This window comes from Podarcis vaucheri (genome assembly GCF_965113315.1).
Source record: "Podarcis vaucheri genome assembly, chromosome: 12".
NCBI lineage: Eukaryota > Metazoa > Chordata > Lepidosauria > Squamata > Lacertidae > Podarcis > Podarcis vaucheri.
This window is the reverse complement of record NC_138750.1, coordinates 52,356,454-52,376,171: the sequence shown is the minus strand read 5'-3', so window position 1 is coordinate 52,376,171 and position 19,718 is coordinate 52,356,454. Positions and strand designations below refer to the sequence as shown.

The following is a 19,718-nucleotide window of genomic DNA, read 5'->3' as shown; positions in this document are numbered from 1 at the left end:
TAGGCTTGGAACCAGGTGGGAAATACCTGGTAAAACCTTGGGAGCCAGACACCAGGTTGATCAGTTTTTCCCCTATGAATGTAAGAAGTGGCTGTATCCCGAGTTATGCCACTGGTTCATCTATGTCCTGCTGTCTGAACTGACTGGGATAAACTCCTCAAGGCCTCGGGTGGAGTTATTATATTAACAACAACAACAAGTTGTAGTAACAGTAATAGTAGTAATATTGGGGTGGGATGGGGAATGTCAACAGGCAGCCATATGAGGCCAAGGTAAACACAATGAGGAATCCTGTAAATAGGGACACTTGGAGGGTCTGGAAATAGCTGTGGCAGGACAGTCATCTCCACGCAGAATTTTCCGCCTGAGGTAGCTGCCTCATTCTGCCTAATGGTAGGGTTCGGCCTGGATGGAACAAGCCAGAAGAGCTAATTGTGTGTTTACTTTCGAAGAGGAAGAAGCTGCAATGCTGAACTGAATAGTAAGTTTTACTTTTGGTCTTGAAACTGGTGAGTTTCAGAAAATCCACCTGAAAATGTATTATATTGAAATATTCATTTTTAAAAAAACCAAAACCTGCTCAGGAACACCATTGTTCCCCCCCAGCTGTTGCATCTTTGGGACCATTTTCTTACATGGGTATAATCTTAGTCAGGAACCTCAGAGTGAAATGACAACACCATATATAAGGTGGCATCAACAGTAGTCTCTCAGACTACTATTTTCCAGTGACAGTCCTAGATTTACAGAAGCCGTCCCAGTTTCTGATTTCTGATCCCAGAATGTCCCTCTTTTTCTTATGATGTCTGTAATTTCGTCAGAGAAATGTTGCAGGGAATGGTGTTATGCAACCCCCAAGCCAAGGAGATAAGTAACTATACAACCTTTAGAAGACATCTGAAGGCAGCCGTTTTGGAGGGTATGGAGTTATCCGACCCCTGAGCTGTCTGAAGGCAATCCTGTACAGGGCATTTAAAAAAAAAAAAAAAAAAGTTTTATTATGTTTTTATATATGCTGGAAGCCACCCAGTCAGATGGATATAAATAAAATTAATAATAATAATAATAATAATAATAATAATAATAATAATAAATTAAATAAAATAGGACATCCCTATTTTCATCTGAGAAATGTTGGAGGGAATAGTCTCTCTTTTTCTAAACACACACACACACACACACACACACACACACACACACACACACACCTGGCCATATAGTGGCGCCCACCCTGTGGAATGCCCTCCCATCAGATGTCAAAGAGATAAACAACTACCTGATATTTAGAAGACATCTGAAGGCAGCCCTGTTCAGGGAAGTTTTTAATGTGTGAGATATTAATGTATTTTTAATCTTTGTTGGAAGCCGCCCAGAGTGGCTGGGGAAACCCAGCCAGATGGGTGGGGTACGAATAAATTATTATTATTATTATTATTATTAATAATAATAATATTGGAGTCCCTGAGGGCAAAAAAGAGCAACCAAGAATAAGGATAAAATGATTTCAATTTAAACCCAGGAGTCAACCTTTGTAAAGGGTGTCAAATGTTGCCAACCATGGAAGACGTTTTTCAACACTGTTCACCGTTAACCCCCCAAAATAACAACAGCCCCTTAGAGTAGCTATGTTTCAGTCTGATACGAAGTCCAAATCATGGGCAACTGATCCTTTATTATGTCCCAAAGTTCTTAATATCCTCACTTATCTTCTTGATAAAATTAGGAAGCTGTAAAAAATAGTAATAAATCTGAGAAATATTGCCTTCCTGGAATTTTTTCTCCCTTTCCTTCCTTCACTAATTTGTGTGTCACCTCCAGGTTTGCTATAATTCTTTATTGGATGTTCTTCCAGTATGTACTTAAAATAAATAAATCTCCGGCAGGTTCAGAATACTGGCAACGTGGTTGGCTAGCAATATCAAATGTCACCCGACTATAGGATGTATTCTCGTTCTTGCTCCTCTCCCACTAAGCTGGCTCCTCGTAAAGTTTGATACCAATATTAATATTTAACTTTTAACGCGCACAGTCTTTCAGGGTCTCAGCCTGACTTAATTAGCTGACATTTAGTTCCCAATATTTCACTGCACACTCTTTAGAGTCCTTGGGTACTAGTTTATTAACATTCCCTACAGTAGAGTGGAGAAGGCGGTTTTTAGCTTCTTTATCAATTGTTCCTAAAGGCAAAAGAATTCATTGCTGAATGCTATTAGATGGGACTATCCTCCAAATATGTTTGCAGGCACAGGGAAGAAGACCCCTGCTTTTCCATTTCATTTAAATGAGCTTTGTGAATTGCTCTCTCTCACTCTCCTTTTGCTGCATTTTCCTTGGTGCAAAACCTCGGTAAAATATGCCTCCAAAAGCGCCGCCCTTACCTTTATTGTAAAAATACATAAAAGGTGGTTCTGCCGTTAATCAGGATCATTGCAGCAATGTGTGGTGTGAATCCCTCTTAAGCAGGGTAGCTCAATACTTAGGTCTGTGCTTCCTCGCCTTAGGTAATTTGACCTTGCTCTTTAAAACAAAACAAAAACAAAACCCAACCTCTGGAAAGGGCAGCTGAAGATCTGGGTTTGGTTTTGAATGTATATTTGGGCAATGCGAATGAGTAGCTGGGCTTGGGGTCCCTTTCTGTTCCCCTCCTAAGTGATTAGGCCGGATTTGTAAGCTATACTTTATTTCCTAGCAGAACAATGCAATCTTGAACCATGCTTGGCATTCCTACTCCAGTGTGATAAATCAAAGGTACGGTAAATCAAATGACCTTCTCTCCACCCCAGCTCTGGGCCCCAACGATTGACTTTCCTTGTCTTGCAGGACAGTCTTGGGCACTCAAGAGCCAGGAGCTGAAGAAAGGTGCCGTATTTTTCGCTCTATAAGACGCACCAGACCACTAGACACAGTTTTGGGAGGAGAGAAACAAGGAAAAAAATATTCTGAATCTCAGAAGCCAGAACAGCAAGAGGGATTGCTGTGCAGTGAAAGCAGCAATCCCTCTTGCTGTTCTGTCTTCTGTGATAGCTGTGCAGCCTGCATTCGCTCCATAAGACGCACACACATTTCCCCTTACTTTTTAGGAAGGAAGAAGTGAGTCTTACAGAGCAAAAAATACGGTACTTTGTGCACCAGGCTTGTGATCTGTGATGTCGAATGTCCATCCACTGGGCATCTTACCCCGGTACTGAGCTGCTGCTCAGTTTGTGGAGCCTGCTACCAGGCGTTCAGTGCATAATGGGTGACTTTCTGTGCAGCATCACAGGTTCACAGAAAACACTGCTGTGGGCACTGATCTCTCTCTCTCTCTCTCTCTCTCTCTCTCTCTCTCTCTCTCTCTCTCACACACACTATATGCACCTGGATAGATATATAGATACCATTGTGCTAACACAGAAACCCTGCAACATGAGACTCTCAGCTGTGGTATTTCCAAGGTCAGGGCTGGAGTTTCTCAGCGCAATCCTATGCCTGTTTACTTAGAAGCAAATCCCACTGCCTGAAATGGGGTTTAGGGCTACAGCTTCAGTGTGCCACACACAGCTCCCTTCTCCTATCTAAAATGACCAGAAGCAGAATGATTTTTGCAACCCTGGAGACCTGTTTACTCAGAAGTAAGGCCCACGGGGCTTCCTCCCAGGTAGCTGTGCATGTTGAATCCTGTTTTTCTTTGCACAGGATACGGTCTTCCTTGTCACATAGGTTTCGTTTCTTTTTCAACGCCTAAGCGCACGCAGGCCTGTGTTTACCCTTCAGCGGTAACATATCAGCCCCAACAGAGTTGTGTTAGAGATCTACATTTGATATCCAGCAACTGAATAACTTTAGCTCTAATTATCTAGTTAAGCTACCATAACAAAACATGCTGTATATGGTTGTGTTCAGTATAATTACAGAGTATTTCACAAGAAGTGCGATTAATAGTATTTCATTACATTTCGATGCGGCTTCCCTAATTTGCAATGAACTTAATGCGTGCAGGATGTCTCCTGTATGAGTTAATATTCTACCTATCGCATGTTGGTCCACTGAATGTGTGTGTGTGTGTGTGTGTGTGTGTGTGTGCATGAGAGAGAGAGAGAGCTCACTGGGAGACAAATATGAGTAAAAAAAAAAGACTTGTTATTGAACAATCTTGTTTTTAGGGCTTATCTTAGTAAATAAAGTATTGATCTTTTCCATTGGGGACTCTTGGTTCAATTCCACTATCCGTCCCTCAGTGATATGTAGTGGTGGCAACTCATTCCTAGCAAACAGTATCAATCCACATTAAATATAATATCAGTCACAGCAACCTGAGCTCTATGCCTGATAGACCTGATGCGGAAAATGAAATCAACCATTAAAAAATAAGTGTATAATTCTAATGCTGGTGCCATCTTTGTTTTGAAGGAAAACGGAGACTGGGAATGTGGCCGCTGAAAATGCATGCTGCTCCTTTGAGTTTAGCAGAATGATGGCCCTTGTTACATCATCCTCTCTTGCCTCGAACCATTCTGTTAAAACAACAACATAACAAGGGCCTGCTGGATCAGGCCAAAGACTAATCTAGACCAGCAATCTGTTCTCACAGTGGCAAACCAGATGCCAATGGAAAGTCTACAAGCAAGCCCTATGCACAAGAGTACTCTTCCCACTTGTGATTTCCAGTAACTGTCTTCAGAGGCGAATGGCCTCCAACAGTGGAGCTAGTAACGGTTGGTAGCCTTATCGTCCATGAATTTATTTAATTCTCTTTTAAAGCCAAATGTGGTAGCCACCACTACTTCTAATTTATAAATACGTGCAACACATATTTTGTATATTTTGTACAACTAGCTGATTTTTTTCCAGATCATCTTTCTAACATATATATTAAATTCTCTTGAATTAAACGGACACACATATGTATGCATTAGTAAAATAAATACTGTCAGAGCTCAAAACCATCTTCCGATTTGCAATAATTATAGTGGATTGCCCTTAAGTACTAATTAAGCAGAAATCTTTCGCAAAGCAATAGCATATTATGGAACTGAACGTTACATAAGCCAGTCCTGAAAACATTCACTTGCAGGTGAGTAACTGCAACTGTCACAAAGGGAACTTACTTCCAAATAAGTGTATTTATAACCCTGATCCTAAATATATGGACATGAAAGCAAGTCTGCTTCCAAGGAATTGTGTAAAGGGCTGCAATATTCAATGATGACTGAGATTCACCAAGAAATGTTGATATGTCTTTAGCATGCATTTTATGTTGGTGATGTGTAACTCCCCCCGCCCCCCGATTAATGCAGCTTTAAAATGAATGGCTCCAAGATTTTAATTTACTTCTCTATAATGCTATCTGAACAAACATTCATATTTATTTATTTTTTAAAAAATCTTCTCTTGAGATACTCCTAGTAATAATGCTGCGTGATATACTTCTGCCATGGGGTTATAGATATTATTTTTAGAAGCTCTAGGCATGTCCAATCAAAGTTTGAAGATGCATGGAAACAGAAGCTCAGTGCTTTTATTTGTAAAAAGTGTGTTATCAAGGTACTAATATTTTGATAACAGTGCCCTGTGTGCCAGCACACGACGAGTACTATCACACACACAAAAAGCACTGGTTACACTATTTATTTTTGACCTTTTATTTTTGTCCTCCCCTAGTCAGAAAGAAACCTGGTAGCTCTTCTATGCAGAAGCCTTATTAGGGACACAGTTTGTCCAGATTCTTCATGAAGGCAAAATGATGCGAACAAAACAAGCTTCAGTCAACCCTGCCATCAGTTTTGAAAACATGTTTGACAACAAGAGGAGAAGCAACGAGCACAAGCGTTTCAATCATTCCCTCTCCAAGGTCTCTCTCTCTCTCCCCCCCCCCCATTAATGGTATGTTGTTTGGTAGAAATATAATGTGCTGTATAGTGTAATAAAAGGCACTGGTTATCGTTAAGCACCGAGCCATTTTCTAACTCTATATTTATCTAACAATATTTTTAAGTGTCATATTCACGCTGTTGCAATAGAAGCTCCTGGGTGCCCTACTTCTTTTGTCCCTCCATCATTTACCTGGTTTAAAAGTCCCAACCTTATTTAAGGCACATGTGGGCCCATACCCATGCCAAGGCTCCCATCACATACCCCACTTACCTCGGAGTAAGTCCCATTGAAAGGGTCTTGGTGGACTTGTATAGAATCGCTCTGCAAATTATGCAAACCAATTTGGCTCAGATCTGTGCTGGAGTAACGTCGACTGAATCAATGGGTTTGTGATAAGGCCCTTTTATACACTTCGGCGTATAGAACTGAAGTCATTTAGTGAGGTTTCACAAGGGGACATGACAAAATTATCTTTAAGACACAACCATCAGTTCTAAAGAGCTGCCCACAAGTTTTTGCCTTCTAACCCAATCAAAACTGCATCAACTTGTCACTGGAGGCCTGGCTTCAAGACAACATATGGGTCCCGGAGACACAACAAAAAGCAAAGCGGGCGCAGTTAGATTTTCATCCATATCCTGTGAGAGTGCCAGTATAGCATAAAAGATTATTTACTCAATAAACGAAGCATAAACCCAGTGTCAAAGTGCTAAAAGTAGGCGTTCAAGAAAACACAAACAAAAATACTTCAGTCAGATACAGTTTTACTGACAGCTGTAACTGAAATGTTGACGATTACTAGAGCAGATGGAAATAGGAGGAAAAAGTAGTGTTTTGAAGTGCTTATACTGTCAATTGGTTAACTTTGTACCAGAAAGTCTGAAAGGACTTTTGATGTGCAGTCATATATACTGGATTTTTCCATAGAGGGTTTTTTTCAAGTAAATTTTACTCAAAGTATACCCACTGAAATGAATGTGTGTAAGTTAGTAATGTCAATTAATTATGATGGGTCTACATGGAATATGACTAGCCTTGCATACAACCCTGAATTTTTCCCTTGGCATTTGAATAGTGCATGCAAACACCGGACTTATTTTTCTTTTCTTCTCTTTGTGAGGGTATATATATGATTTCACCATTCCCCAAACTAATTGGGATACTGAGACCACTTCTCACTAATTAAAATAAACTGATGAGATTTGAAGTTGATTATGCCCCCTTTTAATATATATAAAATATAGATTTTGGGTAAGTTCTTTCCTTATCTTTGCCCTAAAAATCAATAGGATTCCATGAAGTGTGAAGGAAGCAATTTGACCCTTTCCATTTAATTTTCCATCCACCATGAATAGGGACGGAGTTTCCAGCTCTATTTGTCTAAATGAAGCCAACTGGAAACCTCTCTGTTTCATCTTCATATTTGGGGTGTTTGCTAAGCATAATAGTTTCATGTCAAAATGAAAGTCCTCAAACTGACTGGTATATTCACCTTTGTTATTCAACAGACTAGAAACCATACTAATTAGATAAAATGTATTATTTAAATGAAAGAAAGAAATTTAATGTCATTTGCTGAGGTAGACAATAGACTGTTACTACTCAACACAGACAAAGGATGAATATAAAACTGAGGAAAATCTTGTTGATAAAACATGCTGCTAAAAATAATATTTAAGTACCCACTGTGGACCCAGTGGTTTCTGTTTATGTGGATGTAGGTGGAGGTTTACAGGCAATCCCCCCGATTCTAAACTTATATCTTTGGAAGTAAGTTCCAATGACTTTAATGGATTATAATTCCAAGTAATTGGACTTTGGGTTGGGGCTGGTGGCTCTGATGTTGTACAATCCAGTTAAGTTGAGATAGGTAGAATTGAATGTAAGCCAGTGTGGTCATATCCACTGCCATGAGACTAACACATAGGCCTAAGCACATTACTCAGAAGGATATCTATTGATATCAATGGTGTTTACTTCCAAGTAATATCAGGGTCAGGGTCAGTAATATCAGTTGCCAGTCATTGTAAATCCATCATCTGTGACATGTAAGGTTTGTGGAAAGGAACGTAAACCACACAACAAGATATAAAGGGAAAGGTAAAAAGTGAATTGTTGACTCCACTCAAACAAAATTAATAAAAATTCACAATGACCAAAAAGCATCAAGAGTTTTCTCCTGGCTCAGATATTCCACTCCTAAACAAAAAAAGTTGTTAAATTCTGTTGGTTTCAAAAGAACTCATTAATTTTGAAAACAATGAAAATGTGTAATAGTATGAGAGGACAGTTGATGGCTTGAAATAAACCATGTTTAAGGTAGGCATATATAGGTTTTTCATCTTACTACAGTGCGACATTTTATACATCTCCCTTACTAAAATTTCAATGCCGAGCTGTTTCCTTTTAAGTGGATGACCATTTTCTTTTAAATCCCTTTATCAACTTTCTACTAAGTTTATAGGGAATGGATTTTGATTGACTTTCAGTAGCCTCAAAACAAAACTGTACACAATATATATTTTTGGAAGTTATTTTTCCAATGTGGGAAACTTTATACTTCAAAACCTCTTATTTCAAAATATAGACATTATTTTTGCACACTAACCCTTCTTTTTAAAACTAAGGGAGGCCAGCATGTGGTTTGATCCATGAGTAGAACAAACTCCAGTAAGAATTTACCAAAAAGTGAAAAAAAAGTTTGAGAGTGGCTATAAGTAACAATTACTGAATGAGAGAGGCTTTTATCATTATAAAGTGTTGAAAATCATAAACAAACATATTGTGCGAGTTAGTAATAAAATACCATCCAATCAAAGAAAATTATTAGATGCGGTTTACTGGTGCAAGAAGCGTCAGGGGCACAATCTGATTGCAATTTACGGTGATCACATTAAATTCCGCCTTTTCGTTTGTTTTGAGTGCAAGGAACAGAAGCAACTGCCTTATGGGCTGGCTGGATTCTACCTCTAAACAAGAGATTCTGCTATTTGATAGAATTTTTGCTCAGTGATCTCTTCCAATACCTGGAGCACCCAAAATGCTGTCAATGGTTTCTACTAAACAAAGTAAGTTTCTTTAAATCAGATCACTTCTAAAGGATGGTATGTTGAGAAAGCTTCTGCCAAAAAGTTGATTTATAGCAACAGGAACCAGTTGACATTTACTTAAACTGGCACAGTTCTGTTGACTTCAGTGTGACAACACCAGTGTCATTAGCAGTCTAAGATGAGCCCTGAACATCATCATCATCATCATCATCATCATTAAAACTGGTTCATATATTCACAATGACTTGGTAAAACCACACTGGCTAAAACAAGAGATTAACAATACACAGCGCCATAATTTTGCTTCAATCCACGTGGCCATCTTCTGTTAAGCAAGAGTTACCATTCTACCAGTGAGCGAACAAATTCTCTTACTACCAGGCATTGGGGTTCTTGAAAAAGAGCATGACTGACACAACAGTCTTGGGAATAATTTTCACCACTGACCATTCTAGTCCCAGTCCAGTGTCCTCAATAATTGGTGCAGATGGCAACTTTATATTATCAGTATCAAGGTGGATGTCTTTTTTAAAAAACAACAACAACAACCCACCATAAACAAAGATAAGGGTTAATGGAAGGCAGAAAATGTAGGGATATTTCACTTGACGTTCTTCATCTGTAATAGCAGCAGACTCCAGTTGTTCTACAGCTCACCATGCACCTCGGGGTTTGGACAAAGACCTGAACGAGAAAGGACAATGTTCCGTGTCATTAAAGTATTCAAAAATTTGATTCTATTACAATTACAGAACTTTCTCATTTTTTCCATGCTGCATAATCTCCTGGCCACGACTATGCAATAAATTGCTTGCCAGGGTTACAACTATGTAGAATATGCTAAATCTTGACATACATTTTGATCAAAGAACAATGGCAGGTTATCGGTATCATAGAAATCTGTCCATGTTACTTTGATAGCAGACTGATCTTTTCCCTGATTTGGCATGGCTCCATAAAACAGAGCAACCCGGTTTCTATATTGATTGATTCATGTTGGCAAATCTTCACAACCTTTTTACTTTTGTTATGGGTATATTAATAAATGAATTACTTCTAAAGGTGTGTAGCTTTCTGGAGGTTTTGAGATTTGAGCAAACGGCAGGTGAAGGGATGTATCAAAAAATCTTTTAATTTGATGGTGCAATCCTCATTTGAGGTGGGTTTCCCTCACTCCGCTATGAACTCTACAGCATTGTCCCATTCTGTGTTTTCCCACTGCACAAACTTCTTCAAGGAAAATAATTGCCTTGAAATACATATCAAGAAGATACTCCAAGCTTAGAAAATGAAGAGTTTTCTAGATGTGGACATATCAAAGTTATCTAAAAATTATGGCTGCAATCCTAGACACACTTACCTGGGATAGGGAAAGAGATTATTTTTGGTTCACATTTAAAGGTGAACCTGCCTAAATCTCAGTTTCCAAAAAAATAACAATAATACAATAATCAAAACATAGCCATTCCTCAAAATTTGCACTTCTCTGAATTTTGAGATGCAGCTGTCCAGCTAAGTCATGTGTACAAAAATGCATATACTAGGGCAAAGTGTGCATAAAAATGTATACAGTGAAAATAATGTATAAACGTGCATTATATTAGGGTAAAGTTCTTTGCACAATGTGCATATTAGGAGAAATTCACTGATGAATTTTCATGAGAACTTTTTTAAAAAATTGCAAACTGATATGGAAATATAAAGATCTGAATGTAAGACTGGAAAAATGAAAGCAAAACCAGAATTGAGAGATTCTGGGTATAAGTCCTATTGAACTCAACGGGGCTTGCTTCTGAGTAGGCATGTATAGAGTTGCACTGTGAACCTAATTATTTGGAATATGTCCTATTGTAATTTGGGCCTTTACTTCTGAGTAAATATAGTTAAGATGGAGTTCTAAGCCTATTATTTGACAAGAAAACTGGGCCTACGTTACTTGGCAACAGGTCCTCCAGCAAACTACAGTGAGTAAGTCTGGTTTACTGAAGCAAGCAAATTTCCCCTGTAAGAACTCAAAATAGAAATTTCAGTGTCACACAATAAGTAAATGGTTACCAGTTCAAAAGAAAAGAAATGAAACCAATTACAATGGATTTGTTGCTCTACTAAGGTCTTTCAAGTAGGACCGTAATGTTTGTTCCTGCAAAGCTTGAGTTTGCAGAACCCCACCGTACAACAGGACTATAATTAAAGACTAATTATTTCCTGGCCATTTCCAAACTGTTTTCCGAAAGGTGAGGGGAGATAATTATGAAACTCCATAAAGTTTCATTAAAAAAATTACATCCATGAAGTGAATACATCTTCTTTATTTTCCGGTCCCAGAGAATATTACAGTGCAGCGGAAACGCTAACATAATTCAGGTACAAAAACAGAGCTGTATTATTTAGAACTCTGTTGTACTGCTTTGGACTTAGCAAATCATCCTGAAGAGCAACTCTCAGTGAGGACTAGTCACCTGGAAAGCATCAACTTTCAAAGCTCTGCTGTTAGAGGAATAATAGACATGTTGGAATGAGGTAGAGAGAGGGGGAGTAGAAACATCCAGCTTTCGTAGCAGAATGGATGTATTTTTCTACCCTTGTGCAATTCAAAAATGCATGAATGGTTTCTGCTCAAGCTTTCTACATACATAAATATATTCACCTTTGGGATGAGAATGGAAAACTCCAGCCAAAGAGAATAATTTTGCAGAGCTATGAGCATGTGAAGGCGATTATTACAACAGAAGTCTCTATGTTACCTTAATGATAACTTTGGGGGGCAATTGAAATCTAGAGTAGTGTATTATATTGCCGTGGTAAATCTACTGATGAAAGTCCATACCTTAACCTAGAGAATATCCTTGGCCAGTCTCCTAATTTGAATTTCAATAAACAGTGTAATTAGCTTGGCTCCCTGTAAACAGGAAAGCAAGGATATGACAAAGGTTGTCATTTACGTAAATCCATGCCCTTCCATCCACCATCTTCCCAAAATCTTCTAGACTGTGATACGTAAAGGGACAACTACTCATTGCAAGATAAGATCATAAGGTCCTATAAGATCATTGGTCCTGTGGCAAATCTCAGCTTCCAGCTTACGAAAAAAGAAAAAAAGTATTAACCTGAGAAACAGTTCCCAGTTGCTTAAGCAAAACAGGAAAAAGAACGCACATTGTGTGTTTCATTCTTTTTAATTCCCTGTCTGTGAAAAGTGTAGTATAGAGATTTTGAGTGAGATCAAAGAAAACTTTTGACAGATAACTGATCCACGGTTGTCTGTATCAAACAGTTTCATCATTTTAACACACTTCATTTAAGGTGTGTGTGTTTTTTGCTCTTTAGTCAACAAGGAACACAAATGTCATGTAAACATGCAAAGAAATGCCAGTATATCTTTACAGCAAATGTTTCTTGAATCTGACATATTGGTAGCATCAACTGGACAAATTCTTAGGGAGCCTGTGCAATTTTCCTCTTTACCCCTTGCAACAAGACTGAGGACCCTGAATATTTTCCATTCATACAACGGAAAAGATAACATAGTAATAGCACAAGCTATCGTTCCTATGAGCCCCTCAAAATAATATTCTCTGAATTTTGCTTTGTGCAACACTTCAAAACATTTCTGCACTGTCTTTCTGTATTTTGTATTTTCCAGTGAAATTTACAGCCCCACGAACTGCCATGGGCAAAGTCTTTTTGTGGGCCATTTGGTTGACTGAAAGCGCTCATCTTTCACAAAGCTCTGCACACATTGAAAACAGTTTCTTGAGCATATACCCCTACACAAGATGCAAGCAGATGGGAATGGCTGCCAACATAAAAACAAATTTATTACAAAGTTGTAATGTGATAATAGAGCTGGGGGAAAGCATAAACAAGGATTTCCCCATATTTTGCCACTTAGCCCGGTCTATGCGGTGCCTCTGCGCAGGGATTCCTGGAGAACTTTACTTTTATACTTCTCTGATTGCCAGATGTGATTCTCCTGCCAATTTGGAATCAGATTCCCTCCCTACCAGAAGCTAAGTTGAGATGCTTCTGGCTTCCCTAAAGCTAAGCAGTTTTATCTCCCTCCATTGATGATGTTGTAGATCTGAATTAATCTGAAAGATGAATGCCATGGCTTCTCTTATTTTCTTTCGTTCTTTAAAACTAAACGTTTTTCTCTAGAAATGTGTTTGGATGCTCTCTTTAATGTCAAACTTCTTTTTCTCCTTCCCCATATGGAGACGGGAGTCAGATGGTGTGGCTGGCTGCTTTCCTTTCTCCCTTGCATTTTGTGGAGTTTCTCTTTAGCATGTCTGCCATGTTTGTAGTCCTGTGAGATTTTACAAGGTCAGGCACAAGGACTGCTCTATTCTTGCACTCTATTTTCTTGTTTCCTCTCCAGCCGCGTCCAGGCAAAAACAGCAAAACTACCGCTGCTCTTCTTATACATTTATTGAAGAAAACACCTCTGATAGTTATTTGGTTCCGCGAGACCCAAATGTTTGAATCCCTCCAGCCGATGTGAAGGCCTGCCCCTTTCCCTTCTGCCGTTGGTTGTATTTCATCACAGTCCCAACTGTGCCTTCTTTGAAGACCCATTGATTTCAGAAGAAATTGCTTCCAAGTAAGCCTGCTTTGAATCACAATCTAAAGCCACAATCCTAAACAGGATTATGTGGAAATGAGTCCCGTTGAGTGCGATGATAGTAAACCCAAGTTCTCATGAGGCAAGTCAGTTTCCCGGGGGTTCTTTTAAGGAAATCAGAATGCCAAGGATAACTTTATACACTTTTATTAAAATGAAATAAAAGTGTATATACATATACATATACAACTGACCAAGGAGGCTGTGATTTATGAAGTTAGCCAGGAGAGACTAGAAAGAAGACGAAAGACTAACTAACCCGATGCCTAACCTGGTGCAAGTTTTCTGGGAAGTAAATCGTACTATGTTCAATAGGACTGACACCTGTGTAATTGTCCACAGGCTGCAGGTTTACTAACCTACTTTAGCGTGGGTTTTCATAAGCAAAAGCTTACTTTGCCAGTTGTCCCAGGAAACAGAATTCATTACACACAACTCTCAACATACTTTTGGCTTCAGTGTGACGGCAAATTACTTCACCCTAAAACTCCGGGCAAGTTTGAGAGTTAGATCAGTGAGTCAGAGAAAATCTGCTCAGACCGTTCACCCCGTTTTTCCTTACTCTTCAATGCCCTTTTCTCTTCGCCTCCATATAGTTTGGGGGTTGGGAAATAACAGACTATGGGAAGTGCATGCAGAGCTCTGAAAACAACCTTTAATCTTTGCCGTTTCTAATATTTTAAGAAAAGCAATATAGATGATGCCCTGATCAAGAGAGACATCTTGGAATACTTTGTTTTAAAATGATTTATCTGTGGGTGTCACAATGGAGACTTTTTAACAGTTACACTTTTCCAGTCCTCCTACATATTATACTTAAAAACAGAAAATAAACTTCTATGGACACTTCCTAAGTTCTACCAACGTTTAATTTTTAATATCCCTTATTTTGGAAATTAAAAATAGTTATTTTGAACCTTACAATCCTGTTAAATATTATAGTAGTGATTGTTAGATGTACATTTCCACCCATACTCTTTCACTCACTCTTTATTCCTAAAATGTTTTTATCCAAAGGCGATGGTCTATGTCACCTTTCCCAACCTGCTGCCCTCCATATATTTTGGGCTACAACACCCCTGAGTCCTGGAGGGTACCAGGTTAGTGAAGCCTGGTCTAAATCTATTTAGAATTTGACAGAAATGGATTTAGCAGAATGGCCTTCTTGGCCTTAGATATTAATATGTAAAACTAAAAGCAAGGTGGATACATGACAAACATGAATGAATATTCCTAACAAGGAATAATTTATCTGGGCATTATTTCAGTTAGAGACTTCTGGATCACACTACAGAACCACACATTTGCTATTTAAAGGATGAAGCAAAAGTACCAATTCTTTTTTGGGGGGTGGGGTGGGGGTAAGGAAGTCCACAAAATGTGATTTGAGCAGGAATCAATCTTCAAACTGCTTAAGGGCACATGGCCTACCAAAATACTTTTGGAAGCGTTGCAGTGTTTATTTGTTCTCATTCCTATTCCACTGCCCGCCCCCCACTCCCAGGATATCACAAAAGGAAACAACTGCTAAAGATAAAATCTGGGTGCATCCCAGCACTATTGCAATCTGGGGCCATTGGCCTCAACCGGCTCACAATGGCAACCTCCAGCGTTGTATGTAAGGAATATGTTGTGATGCGAGATGTGGCTCTATTTATCTACACACACACACACACACACACACACACAATCACCTGATTGTCTATTTATTACATACGCATGCACACATATATACACATATATATGTCTACGGGGAAAAACTGGCACTTTTAATACTTGACGAAAATTCGTAGCACATGCGCTTGCCATTTTTAAAAAGGGTGGCATGACAGAATTGATGAGCAGATTTTCAGTCTATTTAGAGGATCCCACTTTCTACCCCCAGTTCACGGCAGTGCAATGTCAGTGCATCTTCCATCTACAGAACCTTCTCCCCCCTCCCCAAGTGCTTTTGCTGCACCCGAGCAATACTACTGGGTGGAGGGGAGGGGAGGTGGGGGGGGAGTTGCTGTTGAGAGAGAGCAGCACATGTTACATCAGACACAGTACCTGATTTTTCAATGCACAGCTTGTCAGCCAGAAAGTCTGCCTCCTGGGCGATAAGTGAGTATATTTCATCTTCATACTGCTCTATGATAGTTTCGCACTGAAAGGGAGAAAAACAGCAGCTCTCCAGCAAAGAACTAAACAAGACCATTTACACAGAGCAGAAAAGGAAGAACCGCCTGACAAAGACAGTTTGGGATTGTTTGCTTGTGCAGCACCCTGATCAATTGTTCTATTTTTCCCCCTATATAATTAACAGTTATATTGAATTTCAATATATGCTTATTTAGGTTCCTTTAAAAAAAGAAAGAAAGAAAATAATGCTTTGCATAATGATATTTTGTTAAGGATTATACTTTAATTGTTTCCTCATAATACAGGCTGCTTTAATGGCGATACAACTGGTTTAAATTAAATATATATATATTTAAAAATGATTATATTCGCATTCTCGCCATGGGTGTGTACATGTGTGTGTTTGTATAGATGCACACACGTATGCACACACATATATTTGCGCGCACAGTTTTCCATTTTCGCAGAATGCTAATGTTTTGCAAAATGGTAGAAAAGTGACAAGGGCGCTGTGCTTGAAAAATCTCTGGGCGGTAGGCAGTAAAGCTCTCCTCGGCCATTTTGTCTGAAACTTACAGGTGTAAATGCCGCTTTCCCCAAAACTCCAAAACGGGTTGTGGCAAAAGCGGAAAGAACCCCATCATATGCACTTTAAAAACAACAACAACAAATGGGTATAATCAGGATGCCAAACATCCACCGTGGAGGATGGCCAACTCTTACCCAGCGCCAAAGGTTAGAGTCGGAATACGCCATAACAGGGATAGGGGGGTAAAGTTTTAGCACATTAATTTAAGCACAGGATTTTGAAATCCAATAATTTGCTTCAACATGTCACAGGAAACAAGAGCAATTAAACTGGACCACAGTTCATATTTCTGGATTCACATTAGTGTAGCTGCTACTATTGCACATGCACCCCAGATCTAAAGACATTGGTACTCATAAGCAAATTCCTTTGACAACAATGAGTTTTACTTCCACATGCTAAGTTTTGGATTGAGGTTCCTGCTTCCCGCTGCTGCCACCACTTTGCTTTAAATATTTAAAAAACAAAGGAGAACAGTGAGCATTCTCTAATGTACAATGATGCCTGGGACAGGAAAAAATTATGTGTTCTTTCACAAGCGAACAACTTGGTGCTAGGCCATCTTAGGACCTTCCCTCTTGCTTCAACACACTCTAGGCCCTCAGAATATATGTGGACCCTGTCGACAAGGCCCAAGGAAAAGAGAGGCGGAGACGCGACCTTTCCCACTCTGAATAGCAAATAAAGATTTGAAATTACATTATAATTAATTTGGATTGTTACCCTACCATCACAGTGCCTACTTCTTAAAAAAACAGCTGCAACATAGTATTGATCTATAGCACTAAAAAATAATTGCCAGTAAAGCAGATGATTTTTTTTATTAAAAAAATATATTCTAGTTTAAACAACCAATTACACAGAAATGGAGTCAACAGCATCTATCTATACAACACAGGTGCTGTGTGTCATGATTTTGCATCTCTAGACCATGCCATACCATTTGTTGTTATAAATTACAAAGTACTAAAGAGCCTACAGAAACAGCGTAGCATTATCAAAGCCCTGGCTTTACGTTGAGTGAAGTGATTTAATATACAATATCAAACATTATGCTAATAGCAATTCAGCCCGAAATGTCACCAGTTTATTATGTTGTCTTACCGCATATTTCAAGGGCTTATAAGCGTCAGAATAAAAAAAGTATTTTTTATATTCTGCGTAGATTGGCTCATCTTTCCTAGGAGCATATCTCTTGAATATCTTTTTGTTAGTGACTGGGTCGTCTTGAAGTTGATAGTCGTTCATCCGATCACATATCTTTTCCAAAACGTCTGTTAAGAAGGTCTCTGACTTTGTAAAAGCAACCTAAAGGGAAGGAGAAAATTACATCTCTCTCTCTCTCTATATATATATATATCTGTAAACACTGAAATTTCCAAATATCACAAAGGCAAAAGGCTACAAGCACAGGGCTCTTACACAGGTCAAGGAAACAGAGCAATGTCAGCAGATCTCCATATCTGCATAATTGTTGACCCATATTATATTACACACATAATTAAAAATGTCAGCTGAATCTACGATGCCACTTGCAAAAAAATAAAAAAATAAATAAACATCTACGGTTCTCATAAAGCATTCCTTACAGACTAATGTGCCATTATAAGCTTTTAGATTCAGAAGCACATTTTGCTATTAAAAGAAGATGTATAAGACTCAGCAAATCAAAAGAGAAAAATCATCTTTCCATGGCCCATGTTTTCTGGACGTACCCTTGAAAGATTTCTTGTTGGAATCAGCTTTGCTTCTTGAACGGGAGCAGTTTCTAAAAAGTCTCTCTCCCTCTCTCCCCCCCCCCCCAAGTCCTTCAGTTGGTCTCTCTTACTTGCTGTTCGTCAACTCAGATGCAGCTGTTTAATGCCTCCCAGGGGTTTGCAGAAAGAAAATAACCGCTTACAAAATTTAGCTTCTCCCAGGTTCTACTGTTACGAGCTTTATTTTCCAGCAGCTGGCCCATGTCTTCGCCCATGCCTCTTCCTTCAGAATTAAGCAAGAATTCGGAGGGGGAAAACATTTAGACGCTACCTACATACTTAGTGAGGGTCTCAACAGCTAGTGCTGCAGAGGTCAAAGAGCAGCCCTCATCCCTGGAAACCGGGACAAAAAACTTCTCTCCCGTCTAGACAGGTCAAGGTGCAAGATGCGCCTATCCCTGTTGCTTCTTCCGGAAGGGGGCGTGAATTGAAGCCAAGTGCACAGTAAACAACAGGGCTGCATCCTTGGGCCTTTAGAAGATCTTTCTCCCCCCCTCTCCACCCTCTGCTGATCAAAGTAGGAAGTTATCATGACAACCATAGTCAAAGGGACTGAATCACAAATGAACTCGATTTCTGCAATGTTGATATATCCAGTCTCCATTGTCTCTTTTCAGGCGCGGTATGAAGCCTTCCGGTCTCAATGATTACATTACAGAAGCACTTTCATATGTGTGCTCCGTTTACACAAAGGAGTTCCTTGCTTCACCACCATCTGGCTACAAATCAGATAAATAAAGGCAGAAGAATTAAAATTAAAGCTTAGGGTTCCTCCTCCCCCTCCCCATCCGCTCCCCTCCTCTTGTGCTTCTTAAACTGGGCCCTTTTATGAGACGTTCTCCTTCAGCCTCAGCCCCTTTTTGCATTTGGAATCTAAACTTTTTTTTTTAATGGAAACTGGGAGCAACAAAAAGGTAACTGATGTGGGTTTTATCCCCCTGCAAATGTTGGATGCAAATTTTCAAGCGCCATATTGAAGGCCAATTCGTAAATTAAGCAGATTATCCCAAACGTGGTTCTGCACGCACATGGAATTATACTTCCCCTCTCTCTTCCTCTCTCATTCCCTCTCTCACACACAAACAAACACTTGCACATAAACAGTGACCAAGCAGTGTGGTTCCCAAAAGATTAAGTGGAATATGCAATTCAGCAACACTGCTCCCCCCCCCCCCCGCTTATGGCTTGGGGGTTAGAAAGTCAAATGCGCTGACATTATTTGGAAGTAATTTCCATTTATTTCAATGGAGCCTCCTTTATTATGTTTAGAATCAAGATGGATATAATAAAACAAGGAGTTGCTTGTCTGCTTTTCTTTTCTTCTGCTACTTTCACATCTTTTCGAAATCTGCAATGTCTTCATTTTCCAAGACACAACTTTGCCAAAAACGTATTACAGAGCCTAAGGATTTGACCAAAAGTAGCACATGATGCATTGATAATAATGAGTGTTAAAGTTCAGGAAGTTTTTATTATCTCTGACTCAACTATACCATCATATATAGCCATGGCTACAGTCTCATATAGGGTTAAGAGTGCTCCAGGTCATTGCTTTCAGTGCTTGTTTAACTCTGTGTTGGATTATGAGCAAAGGGCATCATTCAAAATAGGACGTAGGATATGAAACTATGGGGCATAGTTAGTTTTCAAGCCTAAATAAAAATGCAGGACGATTAAATATGACAGGAAGAATTATGCACAAGTTCTATCTCAGCAGACTGATTGAA

General features: G+C 39.2%; 2 protein-coding genes across 5 annotated transcripts in view; one reads left to right on the top strand and one right to left on the bottom strand.

Annotated features, from left to right (window-relative positions):
* Window positions 1-19,718, top strand: part of HTR5A (5-hydroxytryptamine receptor 5A) — a 292,809-nt gene that overhangs the window by 231,187 nt on the left and 41,904 nt on the right. The window lies entirely within an intron of this gene.
* CNPY1 (canopy FGF signaling regulator 1) overlaps window positions 9,438-19,718 on the bottom strand; it is a 55,114-nt gene continuing 44,833 nt past the window's right edge. Inside the window, exons 1-4 of one of the 3 annotated variants that reach the window (XM_082192661.1) lie at window positions 18,135-18,395; window positions 17,339-17,542; window positions 15,574-15,670; window positions 9,438-9,587 (exon numbers count right to left, since the gene is read on the bottom strand). In XM_082192661.1, coding sequence (XP_082048787.1) covers window positions 9,550-9,587; window positions 15,574-15,670; window positions 17,339-17,542; window positions 18,135-18,251 — 456 coding nt within the window. In that variant the 5' untranslated portion in view covers window positions 18,252-18,395 and the 3' untranslated portion in view covers window positions 9,438-9,549. Of the gene's footprint in view, window positions 9,588-15,573; window positions 15,671-17,338; window positions 17,543-17,949; window positions 18,066-18,134; window positions 18,396-19,718 lie in introns of those variants that run through there. The other 2 variants (XM_082192662.1, XM_082192660.1) reach the window with 2 other exon arrangements.